Source organism: Myiozetetes cayanensis, unplaced genomic scaffold, assembly GCF_022539395.1.
Source record: "Myiozetetes cayanensis isolate MyiCay16 unplaced genomic scaffold, myiCay2020 scf5-8, whole genome shotgun sequence".
In the NCBI taxonomy this organism is placed as follows: Eukaryota; Metazoa; Chordata; class Aves; order Passeriformes; family Tyrannidae; genus Myiozetetes; species Myiozetetes cayanensis.
This window is the reverse complement of record NW_026087742.1, coordinates 48,031,515-48,053,728: the sequence shown is the minus strand read 5'-3', so window position 1 is coordinate 48,053,728 and position 22,214 is coordinate 48,031,515. Positions and strand designations below refer to the sequence as shown.

Sequence of the window (22,214 nt, the reverse complement as noted above, 5' to 3'; positions counted from 1 at the left end):
ATTAAAATGCTATCTAGGATACATACTTCCACACATGCCTTCCAAAAAACAAGGCCATCACACGGGAAAAGGATGTTTTGGTTCTAGGGATAATGGGAAGGAATGCCTGTCATAGATTTTAACAACCAGTTTTCTTCTTACCACTTACAGCAAAAAAATTCAGAGACTTCATAAATTACGTACTTTCAAACATTCATAATTCATTCAGGCGATGTGAAAGAATAAGCACTGCAGGTATTTAGAACGGGGACATCACTTACAGGAGCTGTTGTGTGCACTAATGAACACCGGGCAATTACCATTACAAGACTATTTCTTAAGAACAATGTTTTTTAGGAAAAATGCGGCTTGCCTTCCATAACACCACGAGTTGAAAAAAAAAATAAAAATGCAGCCACATAATGGCAAAATATACACTCTATTTATGCAGCAGGGAAAACCTGGAAATCCATGTTTATTACAGCACACGTCTAGGAAACTTGGGCAGCTTTTACGCCGGGGACAATGCTCATCGGAACTTTATAATCTCGCTAAAATCGCTGCTGTTCTCTCACGGAAACCAGAATACCACTTAAAGCAGAACAAACCCCTCAGAGGCAGGACGACCCGCACCACTCCTCACCTCCCTCCCTCTCCTCAGGGCACTTCCCGCCGGGGCGGGGGCGGGGCGTGTGGGGGAAGGCCCCGCCCCTCACGGCGCCGCGCGCGGGGTGAAGGGGCAGCGGGAGGCGGCGCCATTTTGTGAGCGGGTGTTGTCGGCGCGGCCCCCCAGCACGGCCGGGCACCGCCGGAGCCGCTGCCTGCAGGTTGGTTCCTCGCCCGCCGGTGGCTGCGGCGGCTGCTGCCCGGCGGGGCCGGCAGGCCGCTTCTCTCCCGACCTCCGCCGCCGCCACCGCTGCTGCTGCCACCGACGTGGGGCCGAGGGGGCGGGGCGGGGAAGGGGCGGTGTGGGGATGGCGGTGTAAGCGCGGGGCCGGCGGCTGCTGAGGTTGCGGGACACAGGCACCGGGATGAGGGAAGTGGGGGTGGTGGGGGGTACACTTTACACTGTGGGGAGTGGGCGGCTCTTGGCGGCTGCATCTTCACCTCGGTCACTCCGCTCCCAGCCCGGCGTGGGAGCAGCGCCCGCTTCCCGCAGCTCCAGGTGTGTGCTGGCGCCGTGCGAGGCCTACGCGCGTTTTCACCATCGTACACACAGAGGGGTCACGCAAGCACAGTCTGTAAATTCCCCCGTCTGTAGGTTCTGCCACATAAGCCTCCTTTTTCCACTGAGAATGTGGCGTGCAGGTGGAGCTCAGGGCCTTGAGTTTGTTGGTTGAGCCTTGTGGATGTTTGCCAGGTCAGTTAAAGTGGTGATTGAGTGTGGCAAGTGGCAGCGTGGTGAATCCTCTCTGTCGGCTCGGCTTCCATGCTTGCAACATTTTTTTACAGTTCTTTACAGAAATAATACAGACCTGTGCCTGTCCCCTTCGAGAGGCAAGACAGAGGCTGCATTTTCTCACTCCGTGCTTGCTGTGTCCTCCCCAAGAGTGCAGATGGATATGCTTTTGTATGCAGCTTCACTGTCCCAAAGGATAGTCAAGGAAAGTCTGTGAGAGATGAGCAAGAAAAGATATTCCTGTGAGGGACAGTCACAGAGCAGTATCCTCCGTCACTGGAGATAGTCGTGCAGCAAGTGTTCACATGTTCTCTGTTTTCGTTCCACATCAGAAAATTGGCTCTGCGTAAACACCATCCCAGAGGAGGATGAGGACACAGGAGCTAATAAAGCAGCTTTTTTTCCCCTCCAATCCTGTTTTTAAGTGGAGGCAGAGTTAACATTTTTTTTGATAGATGGGGAATAGAGTCAGTTATTCACATAATATCATACTTACTTTCTAATTCACAGAAAGGAGGAACTGAAAAACTGGAGGTATGCTTAAAACACATATGTCTTGAGAGGAGGAGAGACCATTGTGCCAACAGCGTTCCTTCCGCCAATTCTGAGGAAGAGGAATAGTTTCTTCCTGTGCTCTATTCCAGGTAGTAAAGTCAGTAAAATCTCAGACAGTAAAAATCTCCTTGGTTTAGGCATTTAGAGAATGAGAATGGCAGGTTTCTCTCCCTTTGGGATAGTAGGTGAGAAAATTCCTAGAGTAACGCGTTTTGTTGTCAGTTTTGCAAGTGAACATGTTACTTACAAATTTTCCCTTAATACTTACTACAGATCTTTTTCAAAAAAGAAAAAAAAATATTTTCTAGTCCAGGATGAAGAGTATGTGACATTTTGTTAATACTTACTCCCAGAAAGTTGAACTGTTCACAGAAAACAGTAGAATAAATTCTCTAATAGGGGAAACACATCCTTTCTTGTTTGATCCCCCGTTTTTTGGGGGGCCGGGATTTGCTGAATAAACTACCTGGCACTTGATTTATAATATTATTATTGCTCTTAATTGCATACTGTCTAGACTTCTGGAATACAAAGCAAAATCCAAGAAATTCTGACTAATAATTAGATGGATAATGGCATGACTGCATGTCACAGGGGTCAGTGCCATCTTGCTTTGCTTGTGATTGCTCATCTCTGAATCTTTCTGGAACTTACTGCTTTATTCTTAGAATGCAATCTGTTTATGACAAGGTTTCTTTTTTTGTGTGTGTTTATTTTTAGAAAGCATGTAACCAAGTGGTCTTGGTCCCTAACAGAAGTCTTTAGTTCCAAAACAAGAAACATCATAACAGATTGCAGATATGATTTAAAGTCGTGTTTGACTAGTCCTAAATTACAAATCCAGTCCAGCATCTGTTCAGTTGATGTTAAATGAATTAGTTGAGTTTGGTTCGTGTCATAGAAAACAATCCTCGTGATTGAAGTGTTTTTTTGTTGGTCATATTAGTAGTGATGTCAGGCATCAGTTTGTGCATTGGAAATTGGCCTATGTTTATTCTGTAAAAGAGGTTCCTGACACTTGGCAGAGTAACAGGTCAGTAGAGAACAGAGATTGTTGATGTAATTAGTTTTTCAGGTGTTCACATTTTAAAATCATGATTTGTTAACTATTTAAGGTGTATTGTAAAATTGCTGCTGGACTGATGCAGCACTATTGTAGTTTTTTACTATGAGCAGCAAACAATGTGGCCGTCTTGTTTACACCACACTTGTGGTAGGTGATGTCTGCTTTTCTCTTGGGTGAGAACATTTTAGTTGTGACTGTGGAGAGTCTGAGGGTCTGATGTCATAGACCTGAATAAGTTCTGCTTTTTTATACTTTACCTTAAAAATATGCATGCTGATAATGTATTCATTGTTTTCTAAGATGCTTCATGCTGAAAATAGAGTAAGGCTCTCGGAGTGTCACGACGAAATAAAAACTGAACGATATTCTAAAAGAATGAAGTCAGCAGAAGGGACTTATGAGAAACTCCCCATGATGAAAACCAAGGTATTCAGGAGGAGGTGGATGCTGAGAGAACATCAAGTGATTGGGTACCAGCATATGCCTCAGATAATCAAGGGCAACATGAAATGCAGAAGCAAGAGAAAATGCTGACTGGTGTCTTGGGATCATCGAATGAAGTTCTCCCAGAAAATAATCCAGTGCTTAGTCAGCCAGTTGATTTAGAAACTGTGCAGAATGTAAATCCTCCGTTTGCATCAATAAATGACTCTAAAGTTCAAGAAGAGAAAGACCCTTTTATTACAAATAATGCCGGTGAAGATAATACTAAAAAAAGTAGTACATCATTATCAATAAATAGAAATGCATCAGATGAAGATTTTTTTACAAGCAAAGAATTTATAGGACCTATTTACAAACCTGCCAAAAGTAACAAACAGAATGAATCTCGCAGTTCCAATGAATGTAGAAGCAGTGGGGGAGATGAGAATGAATTAAATGAAAACAGACCTAAAAGAAAGGAGGCTAAGAAGGTGCAGGCTATTTCTACTACTGTTCCAGAAATAGATGATGAACTCGACCAGTTCTATAAAGAAATTCACCAGCTGGAAAGTGAAAATTTAGATACTAATCCTCAGGAAAAAGAAACTGAAATTTCTCAGGATCAACAGTCTCCATGTAACTGCAGTCAAAGCTCACAAGAGGATTGTCAACACGTATTGTTGGACAGCCCACAGCCATCGTATGAAAATGGACAGAGTTTTCTTGGTGAACAGAACAGTCAGAAAACAAGCAATGAGCAGCAGTTTGTTGTGGAAACAGATGGCTGGAAAACTGAAAATACCTCTAATGGCCAAGTAGATGCTAAGTATTGGAACTGCTCAGTGCCTGAATTCAGACCTGCTTGGCAGACTAGAGCATCTTTCACAGTACCTCAGGGACCTCTTCTTCCTAGATTCAACCCTCAGTCCCGTTTTCAGACACTTACGTCCCCACCACAAATCCCAAATGCTCTCCCTTTTCAGAATGGGGAACTTTCTTATGAAAATCGTCATAGAAATACTGATATCAGCAATCATGGTGCATTGCTTGATCCAGATACCAGCTATGCTAGTCATAGTGACATCCATACTACTCAGGTCTTCAGAAATGAAAATAATGACCAGAAGGGACTCCAAAATAATGGTTTCTGTGAAACCACGGAAGAGTGTTGGAAGGATCCAAAAGCTGACAATACAGAAGGAATGCACAGCTTTTCTTCCTTGCAGTTATCTGAAGAAAGATTTGGTTGTGCACAAAAATTTCTTCTAATCTTAAGAGGCTTACCTGGTTCAGGGAAATCTACACTTTCTCGGTAAGTAAAGACTTAAAGCTTGAAAAGTTTATTCAAATAAAAATTTTTAAGAATTTAGAAATATCTGTAAGCACTTAGCAAACTTTTTAGTTTGTAAATTAGGCTACTAAAATGCAGTAATTTATTATCTGCTGTCATTCATACTTAATGACTGCAAATGACAGTAAATATTAAAAGTATTTACTTGGGGATTTTGTCTCCTTTAGAGTATGATGAACAGGAACTGCTTTGTGTTAAATTTAAAATGTTGTGTATTCATTAAATTGCATAATCGTTTATTCTGAAGTTTTCAGGAACAGTAGTGTGTGATGGCCTGCCTTTTTTTTTTTTTTTTAAATTCTTAAATTCCTTCATTTAAAATAATCTTCCATCAAATCTTAACTGCATCAGTTTGATTGAACCAGAAGTACAATTTTATTCCGACGGAAAAATTTTCGTTTGAAGAACTGTGCTACTCTGATACTTGTTTTCAGTGTGTTGGTGAAACTGATCATAATCTCATTCCCTTTTTTTTCATAGTATGGTCTGTCAACTGCTCTGTTTATTTGTGAACACACAAGAAAAATATTATTTTTTTCTTAAAAATATACTTGTTGATGTCTGGCAGGGTTAAAAGCAGGTGCCATCTCCAACTTGGATTCTCACTTTGGGGTTTTTTGGCCTGATTTAAAAAGCACAAAAATTGACATAGATAGAGCACAGATACTACCAGTATTAATTTCTTGTGTAAAAAACCAAATTACTAAATCAGTATTTACTGGTTGAGTTTCATCCATAAACTACATCAGAAATGGGATGTCTTCTCTGGTTTCCTTCTGTTGTATGCTAGGAGTCTGAAATAGATCATGTTCTTACTTGTTTTTTGTATAAAGGAGTAACATTCTGTTTGTAGGCTTTTTCCTGATATTTAAAACAGCGTAATCTCCGTATCATAGCTAGAAGTCTCTAACAGATATCTTTTCTACATGTTTGAGTAATTTTAGTTATAATATTTTATAGTTACTGGTTACTGTGTTTTGCAAACCTGCACGTGCCATTATTGCAGTAATTCCTTTATTATATGAAAGCAACATAAAAAATTTTAAAAAAACTCTGTGGAAAAGATGCTGCCTCATTCAATGAAGGAATTGGATAATACTTAATGTAAAGATACTAGATATTTTCTTTTCCATGTTTGGTGTGCTAATTTGTCTCAGAATCTTTTTCCAAATATATGACTCATGTTTTCTGAAAAATTTTAAGTATCTTGAGATTTTTATGAACACATATTTGTGGTTTCTTTAATCTCTCACTAGTGAGATCAATTACCAGTTTTATTTAACAGATGGGAAAGTGGGTACTATGAAATCAAGGTCAAGAATAGTTACCAAATGTGAGTGCAGAATTTGAACTGTGTGGAACTTGTTTTTCAGTGTATTCAATTACATGCAGTTTCATATGTTCAATGGTTGTAATTGCTAATTCCCGTGAAATCATGTCTCAGGGTCTTGGATACCTTGGGGGAAAAAAGTCCCAGAATTAATGGCTGCCGATGGGGAAAATACTTGAATTATAAGTTAAGTCTTATTCTTAATAAAGTTGAACATGTTTTTCTGTGTAACATCATAAAATTTTTCAGTGTAGACTAGGACTATATCATCTGATGTCATAGTATCCACAGGTATCTTTGCAAGTGTGGCATCTTTAGTACCTGCAGACAAACCCATACCCTTTTCCTTAACATGACTGTTAAGGAGAAGCAGAAAGTTGACAATCATCTATGTGGATCAGCACTAGAGGGGAATGAGGTGCATCTTGCAAGTGGATTTCCCAAGTATGAAATGACAGCAGGGCCAGTAGTTAGACCTAGGAATCTTAAATTTCTGTTTGTGTTTTGTGCAAAGTAAGTGTGTTTTAAGTACAGACGCTTGTCATCCTGCTCACAAACTTCAGCCATGCATGTCTTGAATCTTCCACTAAGGTCTGTGTTTTGTTTTGACTCTTCCATTCTAAATAAGCAGTTGGAATCATAGGCATGAGGCTAGTGGAGATCAGCTAGTCCATCGTTCTACTTGGAGCAGGTCTGTCTTTGTCAGGCCTGATCTTGAAAAACACACAGAGATTCTATGATCTTGCCAAACTTTCTAGTGCAGTACAAACCTCCTACTAAGGAAGTTCTTCGTAATCTCCCACCTGAAATTCCCAAACCATAATTTGCATGTGTTCTGTGTTATAACGTGCTGTTCTGTGGTAGAATCTGGTTCATCATCTTTGCAGCTTCCTTTCTGGTAAGGGATAGGTTTATTCACTGTAATAGGCTGATATGAAATAGGCTGATATCAGGCCTTTTGCTGCCTCCACTACCAGACTAAAAAAAGTCCAGCTGCTCTTAACCTCTCCTTGTGGGTTATATGCCCTTAGCCATATTGGGAGCCATCTGTTTAGCCCTTTCATGTGTTTCAGAATGTCCTTTGAACTGGGAAGCCTCACCCTGGACACAGTATTTCAGAACTGACTGCACAAGATCAGGTAGAGTGTGGGTGATTTCTTCTCAGATGATCTACTGATCACATTTTCTTTACTAAAGCCCAGATTGGGGTTTGCTCCTCTTTTGACGAGAGCACACCATTTGCTTATCTTCAGTTTGATGTTCATTGTAATCCTCAGATCCTTTTTACCAGGGCTGCTCAACCACTTTCCCTCCTATGCTGGTACTTAGGTTTCTTTTTCATCAGTTGCAGAACTTCTCTTTTTCCCTTGTTGAGTTTAGTGATGTTTTGCTTAGCCCAGTTCTCAAGTTTCTCTGTGACCTTCTGGAGAGAAGCCTTGCTGATCAGTATGTTCAGCATCCCTGCTAATTTGGAGTCATCTGCAAGTTCTCTGCCTCATCACTGGTCTCGCTACCACGCACTTCTATACTCGGTTAGTGACAGGGAGATGATGTTGGAAGCACTGATGATTTCTGGGTATGCTGCATTCATCCTCATGGATAAAGGTATTGCTTCATCGTCTGGTGAGTAAAGAAAAAAATCTGATTTGTCTGTTGCAAAACCCATATGAACTCTTCCTGGTTACCTTCATTTCCTTAACATGTTTGGAAATGGATTTCAAGAGGATGCACTCCATTGTCCTTCCAGATCAGAGGTTGGGTGAGGTTGAGTAGCTGTTAGTTCCTTGGGTCTTTGTCTTTACTTGCCCTAAATATGAGCGTAACATCAGTGACTTCTGGGTCATCAGGGAACTCCCCTCATCTCACTGATGTATTTCCCATGTTCACCTGACCTAGACAATCCTAGCCTTCTGAAGCTCCTTCAGATTCCTGTTTCTTGACTACCTGTTTCCAGTTTTGTTTTGCTGTTCGTATCCAACCATAACTTTTGGTCTGTGCTTACTAGTGCCACATCTGCTTCTAAATTCTAAGCTGATTTCTCAGTTCCTTCTCCATCCTAGATTAATTTTGTCCATTTCAGCTAGTGGTATTATTTCACCCCCGGATGCATTATAACAATGTCTTCTCTGTGCTTCCCTCTTTGCCTTGTCACTATTTCCTAGCTCTGCTGCCAGTACTGAGTTGCTTGTTCCAGTGTTTATACCACCATCCTTCCCATGTCCTCCTATTTTAGGCCAATTTTGTTCCTTCTGTTCCTTCTCGGGTTGGGAGAAATGTGTTCTCGCAATGTAGTACAAGTCCTGAATCAACTTCCTGCCACTGCCAAGTTGGGTTTACTGCAGTGAGAATCTTTGTATTTTCTGTACAGAAATTTTCTGTGCACCTGACATTTGAAAGTTGTTTACATTGGGTGGATTTACAAAAAGGTTTTGCTGGACAAACGCATGTACTTTGTCAGATTCCACTTTGTCAATCCAAACTTCTCAGAGAAAAGCTGATGAAGACATGATAAAAATGCTGTATTTCTTCCTTGGTTTTGGAAATGACTGACCATTTAGTTAGAAACTTTTGAAAATAGTTTGGCCTGACAGATACCCAACAGCAGTATCTTTAGCTCAAGTAACAAAAGCGTACTACCATTAGAAGTAGATGATGATGGGATCTTACAATGCTGGGAAAAGTTACAGGAAAAGAGACTTGTATTTTTAGAATATTTTGCTACTCAACTTGGCAACAATTGCAATTTACCATTCCTTCATAAATATCTAAGCGTTCATTTGCATAAAAAGGAGTGTAATGAAGTAAAAAGAAAAAATATCGATGTAGTTTAAGAAGCGCATTTTTAATTAAATCCATGAATATATAAATATAGTTTTCTTTATCTAGGGCCATTCTTCCTGAGAGCAAAATCATCTGAAGGAAAGAGTTAAAAGTGTCAGTATTTATAGCTGACACAGTAATGTGCTGTTGTTTCTAATTATATATTTTTATAAACAGTGTTACAAGCAATGCTTTTAAAGTAGCAGTTACATAGTTTCAAAATCTGTAGTATTCCTAAGCTGTATTTAGTTATTGCCTATTTTTTTCCTCACCATGATATGTTAGCTGTTTTAAATAGGTGAATTATTAGATCTTGAGATAACTTCGTTGTTATAAAATCATCTGTCAAAGTAGGCTAACCAGGATGTAGATTTGGGGACTATTTTAGTTTGGAAGAAAAATTAAAGCAGGATTTGTGTGTGTGCATGCATGCACACACATGCACTGGAAAATGTGTATTGGTTTGCTGACCAATTAAAATAAACTTTTTAGTTTCAGCATGGGTTTGGTATGTCAGGCTAATAGCTTCTATCAGATCAGATAGCATGTCTGGAAGAAGTAGGTGAGCTACTTTAAATTCTAATAGCTGTTTTAATTTCAGTAGCCTACTCTGGTCAAAAGTGAGTGTTCAGTTGCAGTGAAGGTTTAGGGTAAAAAAGCTGAATTACAGCAGTTGGATAATATCCTATTCATTTCAGGCATGTGCACATGTTGATGCTTACTAATCTGTAATTTGACTCTCATTAGAAATACATTTCTCTTTTTTTCTTCCTCCATCTCTCAGAAGTGGAATATCATATCTTTGTGGGTTTAAATAGTAATGATGCTTTCTTTGTATAGATATGCTTTTTGTTCTTTCTGTTTGCTAGTTCGTGAGCCTGGGATGAATTGTACTTCCAAATATGTGTTAGAAATATGTGAGTTATTCCATATGATGTCAACAAGTAGGTTTGTGTTTTGAATTTTACAAGTTTAAACGCTATGAATTCTGAAAGAGGTAACTGTCAGGCTTTGAAAGTGTTTTGGTTTACGATTTAGTTTCACACTTCAGAAACAGGTTACATTCATTACTGTAATAATTGAAATTTTAGTTCATAAACTTATTACTTTAATAAGTAATGGTAGCTTGTGTGTTGAGTATAGTATATGGTTTCTATTACTCTGGCCTGTTTGGTAGTCACTTTGCTTTGTCAAATTCTCTGGTTTTAGGGTTATTGCAAACATAGTTTACTGCATTAAATCTGTTATATCAGTTATACAGGTTCATTAATAATTTGGTGTATTCTGAACTTCAAGGAGTACTAACAAAATAGTTCAAGAATAAACTTTATTGATGAGTTTGCAAGATTTCTTAAACCCTTGTCATTGTATCTCTTTATTGGTACTAATGGTGCTTGGAATGTACAACAAAAGAATTTGAGTAGATGAGTTATTCTCCAGAACACAGAGCAAACAGAGTCAGTTCTTAGGAATAAAAATGAAAATTAATCTCCCATTACTGTTGATTCATGAGTTCATATATGCTCCTGTAGAAACTGAATGGTCAGGCCTGTAGGAGCTGTAGGGATGTGTTCATCTCCTCAGCTAGTAGAAGAATCCCAGGTGTTATTTGCTGTCTTTTTTTTTAATTAAGGCAGATGGTTCTATGAGATGTGTGTATATTCAGTCAACACACAAAAAGCAAGTGTGGAAGATGGATCCAGTTTTTCTAGCATTGGTAAATGTAGCATACTGGAAATAGGGAAATCAGGCCAAGTGTGAAATCATGGCCATGTAACTTAATGAATATAAATTCCTGTTAACTGTTTTATATTAAAGTGGAAAAGATACAAAAATTGCTGGTGTGTGTGGTGTATGATTTACTGGTGCCATTTGTTCTACTTGGACCAAAAACAGGTGATGAATCCTTCTGCACTCTTCTAAATCAATGTAATACACATTCATTAAAAGATCTAGGCTCTAACCAAAAATAATTAATTGATCACTGTTCAAAAGAGTGTCTGTACTTTGGTGTGTCATGCTCTACTTTCTCAGTTAGGGTTGCTGTTTGTGGTGAATAATCTTAATACTTTGGAAAAGGGAGAAAGAACAAGGAGGAAAAAAGGGTTTGTGTGAAATTTTGATCATGTTACTTGACAGTGCGCCATTAGTAGTTTCTTCTGGTCCTTAGTAATCTGAATTTTGTTGTACATATCTCTGTATCTTAAAAGCAAAAATAACCAACAGCATATTTGTGGGACAATAAACATGTAGGGATGTAAGCTAATATTTAATACAGCATCCCAGTTGTTATATTGTGATTCATAATAGATCTGTTGTTGGTGACAGGTGGCAAAACATAGCAAATTCCTTGTGTCAGACTGACACTGAAGTAGCTCTTGCTGCACAGATATATAGGAAAGCATGGTAACTTAGAACTGACATATATATGGGATGTTTGGGATCTGACCAGTTCTTTTCTGTTCTTACCATCTCAGCAGTAGTGCAATCCCACATATTGCTAGGGCAGTTTGGTTTTAGTAGGCTGTGAGTACATTGTCTACTTCTGAGATTGAATAGTTGCTTGAATTTCCATAGGACAGTGATATCTGAGTGTTGCAGTGGGCTACAAATGCTCTGTGATACTAACTGGCTGTTTTCTATTTTCAGATTGAAATAGTCAAGGATGTTTTTTAATTACACTTTTCCTATAGGTCAGACTTTAAGAGAACTGTACTGTTGTATCAGTTATATGATGTTTTCCTTTAAACACCAATTTCCAAGGACTTTCTGAAATGAAGTTTACAGTTGGCAGAATGGGGATTGCGCATTTGACAGGTTCTGATGTTATTGATCAAGCAGCAGTTAATTATTTCCTGTAACTTTACTATAATCATTTTTTCATGACTCGCAGGTATTCGCTGGCATGCCTGGCAGTGTTTAGGATGAACTTTAGTTAAATCCAAAAATCAGCTTTATGATGCTTTTAGAAGGTTTGACTGTGGCATTTGATGACACTGCAAATGCAGAATTCTTGAAAAGCTTTATGGATTTTTTTCTAGTATTCCTACATCAACCATTGCAATAGCTTCTGTAATAAATAAATATCAGGAATGCAAATTTCACAATACAGAGTAAAAATAAACATGTAAACAGTGGATATTGCAACTGTGTCCCCCTGAATTTCCCTTTTTTACCCTCATTGACTTCCCCACCGTGTCTTTTATTGTTTGATAAAGTATACTTAAATTTCTCCTGTAATCTTTAATGTTAGCTGTGCAAGAAGCAGAATGTAGTGTAACTTACCCAACCCACAAATGAAGTAAACTAGCCAGTGAAATATCTATGATGCTTGGAAATGTCAGGCCTGAAGACTGGGTAAATGTGAAATTTGCTTTGCAGTCTTTCACATTTTTATTTTTATGAATTCTAATTTGAATCTCTGCATTTGATCCTTTTGTTTACAAATTTGTTTTGGTTTGTCCCTCCCCCCCCCGAAGTCTTGTGCAAGATTATCAGATTTTGCAAAATTGGTCTCTATGTTCAGAAGTCACATGGAATGGCATTGCCTTAAGGAAAACAATCTAAAACACTAATCAAGTAGTTTTTCTCCTGAATGGAATTAATTCATGCAGGGATAGTAAAATGCACGGCTTTCCTATCACCCTGTTAACCCTGTGAGTGATAGAGAAAAGCAGTATAATTCCCTGATAGGAGTTTTTCATATCTCCGTTTCTGTCTTAAATTTCTTGTCATCTATGAGACTGAAACTGCAGTTACCAGACGAGGTAACCCATGCAGCAGCTTACTGCTGCTCAGCCAGGGGACATCTCCATTGGTAGTTATTAATTTCTGGTGTATCACCTTTTGGTGCCTTTTCTAAAATAGTCTCAACTGCTAAAGCTTCAGAAAAGTAACCTGGGGTTGGGAGGATGTGTCGGTGGGGGGAAAGTATTGCTTTCTTCTGTCTTGTGAATTCCAGTGGATTAATGTTGCAGTGAGTGCCAGAGTTGATGAGAAAATAGGAACAAATAAGACTATGTTGTCAGGATTAGATGAGAGGACTCAGAACTGGAATAGGATATAGGATCTTGAAGGAATATGGACACTCTTCTGTAATCTTGACTTACTAGGATGGTCTTGAAATTAATTTTGATCTTCTATGTTTTCCTGAAAACAGGAAAATAGCTGTAAACGTTAGTAGTTTTATCTTTCTGTTCTTGTTCTACCCACATCCTATGTGCAAGCAGCATAGACAAGGGTCAGAAGGGTTTAAGGTCTTGAAAAAGGATTTAAACATCCAGTTCATTTTTCAACTGCATCTGGAGGCTTCATGTTCAGATTGGTTTCTAGACATACTTCCAAGTGAGAATTGAGATGGAAAATGTTAGTAAATATTTTCAGTTATTATGAGGTACTTAGAACTTACAGCAGTAAAGCTATAAATTAGATAGATCTAATCAGAAAACCTCTTGGGGGTGGAGAAGAAACACCAGCTACAGAAGTAGTAGAGAAGGGGAAAATATATTGCTTTAATTTGGATTAGAATTATTGGTAATACATGAGTGTACTTTTATAAATCTGTTTGAAGTTTGCAAGAGGTTCAGAAGTAGGACACAGTTTAATCTATTTTAGCTATTTTCGTTTTTATGTGTCTTCTTTTAATCTATATGAAAATTTAAAGTTTATATATATATTTTATATATATATATGTCTATCTTTTGTGTTTTCCTTTGTTTAACAGCATTCTGCTTGGTCAGAGTTGTGATGGCATTGTACTCAGCACCGATGATTATTTCCGTCAGCAGCATGGATACACATATAATGCTGCTCAGCTTGGTGATGCCCATGACTGGAACCGGAAGAGAGGTTTGAATGCATAAGGGGAATCCTATTAAACTTATGCTATATTGAGAAAATAGTGAAGCATAACATGGGTGTGTGTTAAGAGTCTGTGTGAAAAGGAGTATATATATTTTAGCATAGTGTATATAGAAATATGCATTTAAAGTATTCTTTATTCTTTAATTCATGTACATATATACATTAAATTTTGAACTTCTACAAGTTTCAGAGATAAAAATAGAAAAATTTGTTTCTTTGGGCTATGCCCTGCTTATTTGTTCCATCTGATAGCAGTATCTTGATAGCAGAATTCAAACTTTTTAATGCTGGCAACAGCAGATGTCATGGTGTAATACCAACAACTGTGAAGAAAACTAACTATCCAAGCCAAAAAGAGCAGAGCAGAGGATTCTGGGTTTTTCCATTATTTTTACTGATCTGAGTTTCATCCAAAATTTATGGAAGTTTTTCTGGGCACGACTTTATTTTTCTTGTGTAGATTAACAGTTTTAATAAGTCATCTTTCTTAATACGTAGCAGTGTCCAAAGCTTGAGTTTTGTTGGTAAAGAAGTAGATACTTGAGGTAAGAAGGATTGTAGACAGATTCTTGCTCTTTCTGTAGCAGTTTTCTAAGAATCTCGTTGTCTGGTCTTCTCCAAGGAGTATAAACTTAACAAGTCCATGCAGATTGCTCTGTGCTGCAGTGTCTCAAGCAGAAGTATGAGGAAAAAAAATAGTTACCAGTGAGACCCTTTAGGAAAAAAAAATTGATTTCTTTTAGATGAACAGAGTTTCAAACTCTCAAATGTTTACAAGACAGTGAAATACATATTTTGATACTAAAACACATATGCATTTAATATAATCATTGTAAGGGCAAGTGCACAAATACTAGGAAATACTGGAATTAATTTGCCACTGCAACTTTAATTCTGAAATTAGCATCAGTTAGGGTTTTAGGCCCTTCAGGTTCACTTTTGTGGCTTTGTGAAGTTTCTTCTATTTCAGTTCGTCCTGCCACTTCTACTGAAATTCCAGCTGCTTTTGATATGTTTTTAGCATTGTTGACTTGATAGACCATAGAATCATAGAATGGCATGGATTGGAAAGGACCTTTAAGACTATCTAGTTCCAACTCCTCTGCTATGGGATACCTTTCACTAGGTCTGGTTGCTTCATCCAAGCTGGTCTTAAAGACTTCCAAGGATGGGGCATCCACAGCTTCTCTGGGCAACTGTTCCAGTGCCTCACAACTCTCACAATAAAGATTTTTTTCCTAATACCTCATCTAAACTTACTCTCTTTTAGTTTGAAGCCATTCCCCCTTGTCCTGTCAGTACATGCTCTTGTAAAAAGTCCCTCTATACCTCTCTTGTATGCTCCCTTCAGGTACTGGAAGGTCACAGTTAGGTCACCCTGAAGCCTTCTCTTTTCTGGGCTGAACAATCCCAATTCTCTCAGCCTTTCCTCATAGGAGAGGTTGCTCCATGCCTCACATTGTCCTTGTGGCCCTGCTCTGTACTTGCTCCCACAGGTTGATGTCCTGTGCTGGGGATCCCAGAGCTGGATGCAGTCACCAAGGTGAGGTCTCAGCAGAGCGGAGTAAAGGAGCAGAATCACCTCCCTTGGCCTGCTGACCATGCTTCTTTTCATGCAGCCCTGGATACAATTGGCTTCCTGGGCTGCAAATACTCGTTGCTGGCTCACATCCAGCCTCTCATCCACCAGCACCCCCAAGTGTTTCTCAGCAGGGTTGCTCTCAATCCCTTCATCCCTGAGCCTGTATTGATATTAGGGCTTGCCCTGACCCAGGTGCAGCACCTTGCACTTGGTCTTGTGAAATCACATGAGATTCCCATGGGCCCGCTTCTTGAGCTTGTCCTCTGGATAGCATCCTGTCCTTCAGGTTCTTGCTTCTACTTGTCATTCCTGTCTGTACCTTTTATTCCTTCTCTTAGAACAGTGTGTGTCAGAGTAGGTTAGTGAAAAAAACATCTGGAGTAGTTTAGATCTTTAGATGTAGTGGTTTATTAATTTGCACTATTTTTCATTGCAGCAAAGCAAGCAATGGAGCAGGGAAGATCTCCAGTTATAATAGACAACACTAATACTCAAGCCTGGGAAATGAAACCGTACGTGGAAGTGGTAAGTTTTGTTGCATGATTATGTCATTCATTACAATTTTCCAAACTTAGCTTCACATGTGATAAGTTGGTGTGTTTTGTCCAGAAACATTTTCCTTGCTCAGATTTCTAAAGAGAGAGACTACTTATTGATAACAATTACTAATTGGTATGGCAATGGTTTGGATCAGTTTAAGGATTGACTTGATCTAATTTACTTAGCCTGGAACAAAAGCTAAGGTGGGTTGGGGGTAAGTGAAACTGAGCATGCTACCACTGCAGAGTTAGCTACATCTGTTTATTATACTTGTCTATTAATTTTTTCTTACGTTTTATGTAATAAAGATATACATATCACACATGTTTCTTCATTTGCTGCAGGCTCTAGAGAAAGGTTACAGAGTGGAATTCCATGAACCAGATACTTGGTGGAAGTTTGATCCTGAAGAATTAGAAAAGTAAGGTTTCTCTTACAAAAATCATGGTACTTTATATATGGAGATAGGCAGATAAATGTGCATGCATAAATATATATACAGTAAGTTATATTTTATTCAATGTATTATTAACTACTAGTAGTATGAAATGTATTTTATTAAATAGGCATTTTGAGATATACCTTTAAATGGAAGTTTTATGGATAAACAAGCAGACAAATAAATACTGGCCCTGTCTTGTTGGCCCGAAAAATCAGTATTAAAATTTTATTGGACATGTGTAGAAAAATGAATGACCCCTGTAAGAATCACTGATATTATAATGAATAATTATTCTGGTAAATTTGTTGCTACAGAATGCTGATGGCAAGAAATAAGTAAGAGACAAAAAGAAATTCCACATTTGGCAATGAGTGCATCAGTATAGTACTTAGGTTTGTCTACTTTTACAGGTGTCTCAGTGTTAAAGGACAACAGTTTATTACTAATTACTAAAAGTTAAAAAGAGAGCTCATATTTTATATTATTCTATTGCAAGCTTTTGTGGAATTGTTCCTAGTGTTCAGAGGATCTGACTTAGAGTGCTGTTGGACATAGGTCGTTGAACTACTGGGTTGTGAGACTGCTTAGGAAACTAGTTGTTATTCCTAGTTAATAACATGGATCTGCTTTAGAAATCTATGAGGTATCAGTCTAACTTAGGGATATTTCTTTGAAATGTAGTGTAATATTTTCACAGTTTATGACATGAGTTCTCTCACTGATTGTCATTTTATATGTGCCCATCTGACTGCTTAGAGTTGTTTCAGCTTTGTAAGTAGCCCCTACACTGCACAAAGTATGTTGTACAGTGCTTACCTTACGGACTGACTTGGACTTTATCATGTTTACAAATCTTTTAAAGTTTTCACCTTCTGCTCCTAAGCTACCCCTAGCTTTTTTTTTTACAGATGAAATGAATTCTAGTAAGTTTTTCTGGTTTGGGGTACAGCACAACCAAGTTAGGAGGGTTAATAATCAGACACTTTGTAAGATAATTCAGCATGAAATTTCCATTATGTGAGACAGGCTCAGTTTCCAGGAAAATTCATGTTTCCATGTGGTCTTAACAGGCAAAAGGATAAACAGATGTGTAGTTACTGTTGAATTGTATTGTTTAGTCATTAGTTGTAGGAGTAAAGTTTATGTCTTTCACAAAACCAAAGAATTACTTGAACTGTGAAGTGCAGTTACCAGTTTTTAGAAGGTTCCTAGAAATGTTTTAGCAGTTCTACTTGCAATAAATATTTGAATAGATGACCAGTGTCTGGAAACTTTATTTTTGTGAGTTTAAGAAAGGTGGTGATGTAAATTTTCGTTTTGTTTTTTAATTGCTTCAGGAGAGGGCTCCTTCCAGTTTTGTATCATAAGCAGACTTGCTGAGGGTAGTGTAGAAACATTTCATAGTGACAGAACTTTGCTTTTATCAATAGGTTTTGTGCTGCTCTAATCAAAACCAACTTCCATATTATAACTATCTATTAGGAGCTTTTGCAGGTATGTCTGTGTTGGTTCAGGATAGATGGCTTTGTGCTCTTTCAGCATAGCCAAGCTGCAAAAGGATGAGTGAAGATGTGCCTGAAGAGGAGATCACAGTATTAAATGACACTATACAGCAAATTTATTTCCTTTTTTCAATTAGTTTCTATGCTTAATGCAATTTTGCTGTTCATGATTCTGTTATCCTACCTTATTCTTTATTAGGCCTTTCTTTTATTGTCCTGCCTTTCCTTATGAGGAAAAGTACTTACTCATCTATGATGTAATTATACACAAATCCATTCAATTGTGGATGAGTGTGCACTCTATTCCCAGAGCACTTGAGCTGTAATTTTCTCCTAGGAGTATTAAAAGATAGGGAAAATATTGAGTAACTTTCTGCTTCCACCACTTGGCATAAAAGGACTTAAGAGTTCCTCTTCTCATATTTTGTCTGTCATGAGTGTAAAGTGCTTTATAGTATCCACGTTTTTCTAGGGGATTGGGTTTTTTCTCTACCACTAACCTATTTCATATTTGTGAATAAAATCAAAACTGTTAAGGCTTGAACTGATAAGTTCAACATGCAACTGCTCCTGGACCGCTTTAGCACAGTGTAGAAATTAGAAGCATGTAAACAAAAAGCCACAAATGATTGTCAGTCTAGCTTCTGATGTTGTCTCAGGGAAGAGCTTCTGTGAGAGAAATATTCTACTTAAGCATTTTCTTCACAGAAAGAAAGCTGATAAAATGCACCTTAAGAAGCCTGCAGTATTCTTTGAAACCTCATCAACTTGATACTTACTTCTTTGTTGTAATAATACACACAAACTCACGGAGGGGCTGGGTGGTGAGGAAGTCAGTCTTTCAAAATACTTCTGTATGGAGTATCCTCTTTCCAATATAACCTGTTTGTTCCCAGTATTGATTTCCCCTCTACACAACTGAGCAATGTGGTAAGGCCCATGCTTCTTCTGTCCCTGGCTGAGAGCACAAAGATGCAGAAATACATTCCCTGTTGGTTTTAATGTGGAAATAATTCAGATTGGACAAGGTTTCTTGATGAGAAAATATTCTCATGTATTGATGAGAAAATATTCTATCATTAAGTCTAGAAACCACGTAGTTGCATATTTTTTATGCTAGTTTGAACACTGCTCTCATAAGGATTAGTCTATGATATTATTCATCCCTTTACTCATTAGCTAGTATACCATGTAAAATCTGATGAATGAATAGAAAGCAAAGTGCTTCTGGGTACCTTATATACATAGTTGTATAACTATATATTGTGTAGTTACAGTTGTATAACATCACATTTCTGTATGAAAAAGAATTAGGGTATTGTTTACTGTTACTTAGTATATGCAGTGGAAAATTGTTAAACCTTAACACAAGTTGAATACCTAGAGAATGAGGTTACAGTATAATAAAAGTATAAATATGAAAAGCAAGAAGAAAAATATTAAGAATTTAGAGGTTTTTTCTTAAAGACTGTAAACATATAGCTACAAACATGTATAACTATATTTATACTGTATATCTAACTGTAAAAATACCAGACAATTAATTTAAATTTTTATTTTTATAGGAGGAATAAACATGGGGTCACTCGTGAGAAGATTGCTCAGATGTTGGAACGATACGAATATCAAATATCTATACCTATTGTCATGAATTCAGTGGTACCTCCCCACAAAAACACTCAAAGACCACCTCTGCAGCGAAGACATAGGTGGGGAGACAATACAGACTCGTGGAATTATTTCAGTGTTTTCCAGTAGCCAATAACACAGTTTCAGTCAGTTAATAAGCATCTGTTCCTTGCCCTTTTAAAACACATCATCACTTCCAATAAAGTAGTGGATCTTCTGTGTTTTAAATAGGCCTATTTCAAGACCATTTTCTTCTGGAGGTTGTTCTTTTTAACGGACTTGCATGTAAATAGAATTGTACATTTAATGTTTTTTAAAATATATTTATTCAAGTTGTAAGACCTTTGATTTTAGTAAAAATTTTAATATACAGTATGACATATAGCAGAGTCTTCATAAATCTAAGACGATGTTGTCATATATCAGGTAACTGTTGAGCAGTTTTTTTTAAAGAAGGGATCATATTAGAGGTCTTGTAAAAGATAATTAAAGCCTTGGAAGAAGAGGTTATTGATGTAATAATCCATTTTAATGATTGTCGTTTAGTCTCCTTACTTTTTTGGAGATTTTTTTGAAAACAGGTATGTGCTGGATTGTCCTTTAGTTCTGTTTGACATATATTGCCAACTGGAAAAACTTAGGCATGGATTTTCTGGTTTCAGAGGTTTGATTTTTTGGGTTGGTGGTTTTTTTTCTTTTTTTTCTTTTTTTTCTTTTTTTTTTTTTTTTTTTTTTTTTTTTTTTTTTTTTGTGGTCGGAGAAGCTCCTGTGGTAACTGCAGCAATGTTCTGCCAGTACAGTATTCACCAACCTTAAACTATGCAACCTGAATTATTTTTTTATTTGTTATTGTTGGTAGTATATAACTATGATGGTAGCTGCACACTACCGTTTTCTTTTTTTTTGTGCTGACTAAAAAGAAAAATAAAACCTTAGTTTTATCGCTAAACCCCAAAATTTCACAGCTGTGTCTTTCTAACTAAGTTGATTTGTTTCATTTGTGATAAAAATGAAATATAAAAGCATTAGGTTGTCAAACCCCAGACCAGTTGGGATGCATTAATTCAATATAAATACTGGATATAACTGTAAAACCATCTTGCGTTCCTAATTTTGGCACAGTGATTGTAATCTGTTTAGCACATAACAAAGAATGAGCCAGTGTGGAGAGTGACTAATTTACTGCCCTTTTTCTCTTAAAAATGATGAATTTGTAAGTGTCTGCTTTTGCTTGGTTTTGAACAGCTTGCTGTATTAATAAAATATATTTGTGTTCAGTGTTGTTGAAGTAGTCCAATGCAACAGTTTGTATTATTTTCAAGCTTGTAGGATTTTATACAGATAAGCATTATTACTAACCTGCTAGCTGAAATAACCTATCTTCAGGTCTAACTACATTTGATTTCCTTATACACTGAATGAGTAAATGTTGACAAGGAGATTTTTGTCAAGAACATGAGAACATATCTAAGAGAATTTTGATGGTTATCTGTTACTAAGTTGGTGTCATAGTCATCAGAATTTTGCAAAATCCAAAGTCAGAATAATTTTTTAAAATTGTAAACAATTTTTGAATAGACCCTAAAAATTACTTCCTTATTAAAGTTTGAATATCATCAAAGTTGAAAATCCAGGTGTATAATGAAGTATCATAGGATCATAGAATTAACTGGGTTGGAAGAGACCTCTGAGATCATCAAGTCCAACCCTTGATCCAACCCCACTATGATTACTAGGTCATGGCACTCAGGGCCACATCCAGCCTCATCTTAAAAACCTCCAGGGACGGTGAATCCACCACCTCTCTGGGCAGGCCATTCCAATGCCTGATCACTCGTTCTGTAAAGAACTTCTTTCTAATATCCAACCTAAACCTCCGCTGGCAGAGCTTAAGCCCGTGCCCTCTTGTCCTATCTTTCTGTAGTTTTCTACGCCTATTGTTCAAATATGAATTGATGTCTTATTTATTTGAAAAAAAAATTTAAAATATTTCAGTAGTGCATGTTAATATATTGAATTATGTGTATATGTAGAGAAGAGGCTCTCCAACTATATTGTTTCCCTCACTGTCTGTTATTCAAATCAATTATCTTTCTGTATTTTAGTTTTCATGGTTATCTTTCTCTGTGTCTCAAAAGAATTGTAGAAGTTATTGTAAATGCTCAGTAATACTTTATCCCAAAGCTTTTATATTTATGAAAATATATTTCAAGTGGAAGGGAGATAAAAAAAGTTTTAGAAAGACTCACTCTATTTTACTGTAAGCTATAAAATTTATTGAGGCTTTATGTAATATTCACACTGTGCTAAGGTATGGCAAAAAAAGAGCTTCCTATTGAAGATTGATGTTAAAATATCTTTTGGCACCTTTTGTCTTCAGGTTTTAAGAGACATTGGGTGATTTCTAGTGATATTTAATTATTTAAATAGCTATTAATTGGTAGTATTTTAAAACAGTTCAGCATTTCTTGTGTTACCTTTTTAATTATTGGTGGGTGAGGAGTGTTTTTGATGTACAGAGCTTGCTGATCAATAATAGGCCTGCATTTTGCAAAGGACACTTAAGAAAGGGAAGCTCTGCAATTTGTTTCTGTCTCAGACATTTCTTGTAAATACCTCCATCTATACAGCTGAATTCCAAGGTAAGTGCAATCACATGGTAGGTGAAAACACAGTGGAATTACTGTCAGTGTAACACATTTTTATTTCATGATATATTTAATATTTTATGAG

The 22,214-nt window shown here is 37.4% G+C and overlaps 1 protein-coding gene across 1 annotated transcript; it reads left to right on the top strand.

Moving 5' to 3' along the window:
• Positions 1-710: 710 nt before the first annotated feature.
• LOC126648464 (NEDD4-binding protein 2-like 2) lies at positions 711-20,769 on the top strand. The gene is given in 8 exon segments (XM_050331413.1): positions 711-806; positions 1,889-2,022; positions 3,300-3,414; positions 3,417-4,734; positions 13,647-13,771; positions 15,805-15,893; positions 16,253-16,329; positions 19,418-20,769. Coding segments are annotated over 6 exon segments (1,917 nt in total). The 5' UTR covers positions 711-806; positions 1,889-2,022; the 3' UTR covers positions 19,611-20,769.
• Positions 20,770-22,214: the final 1,445 nt, after the last annotated feature.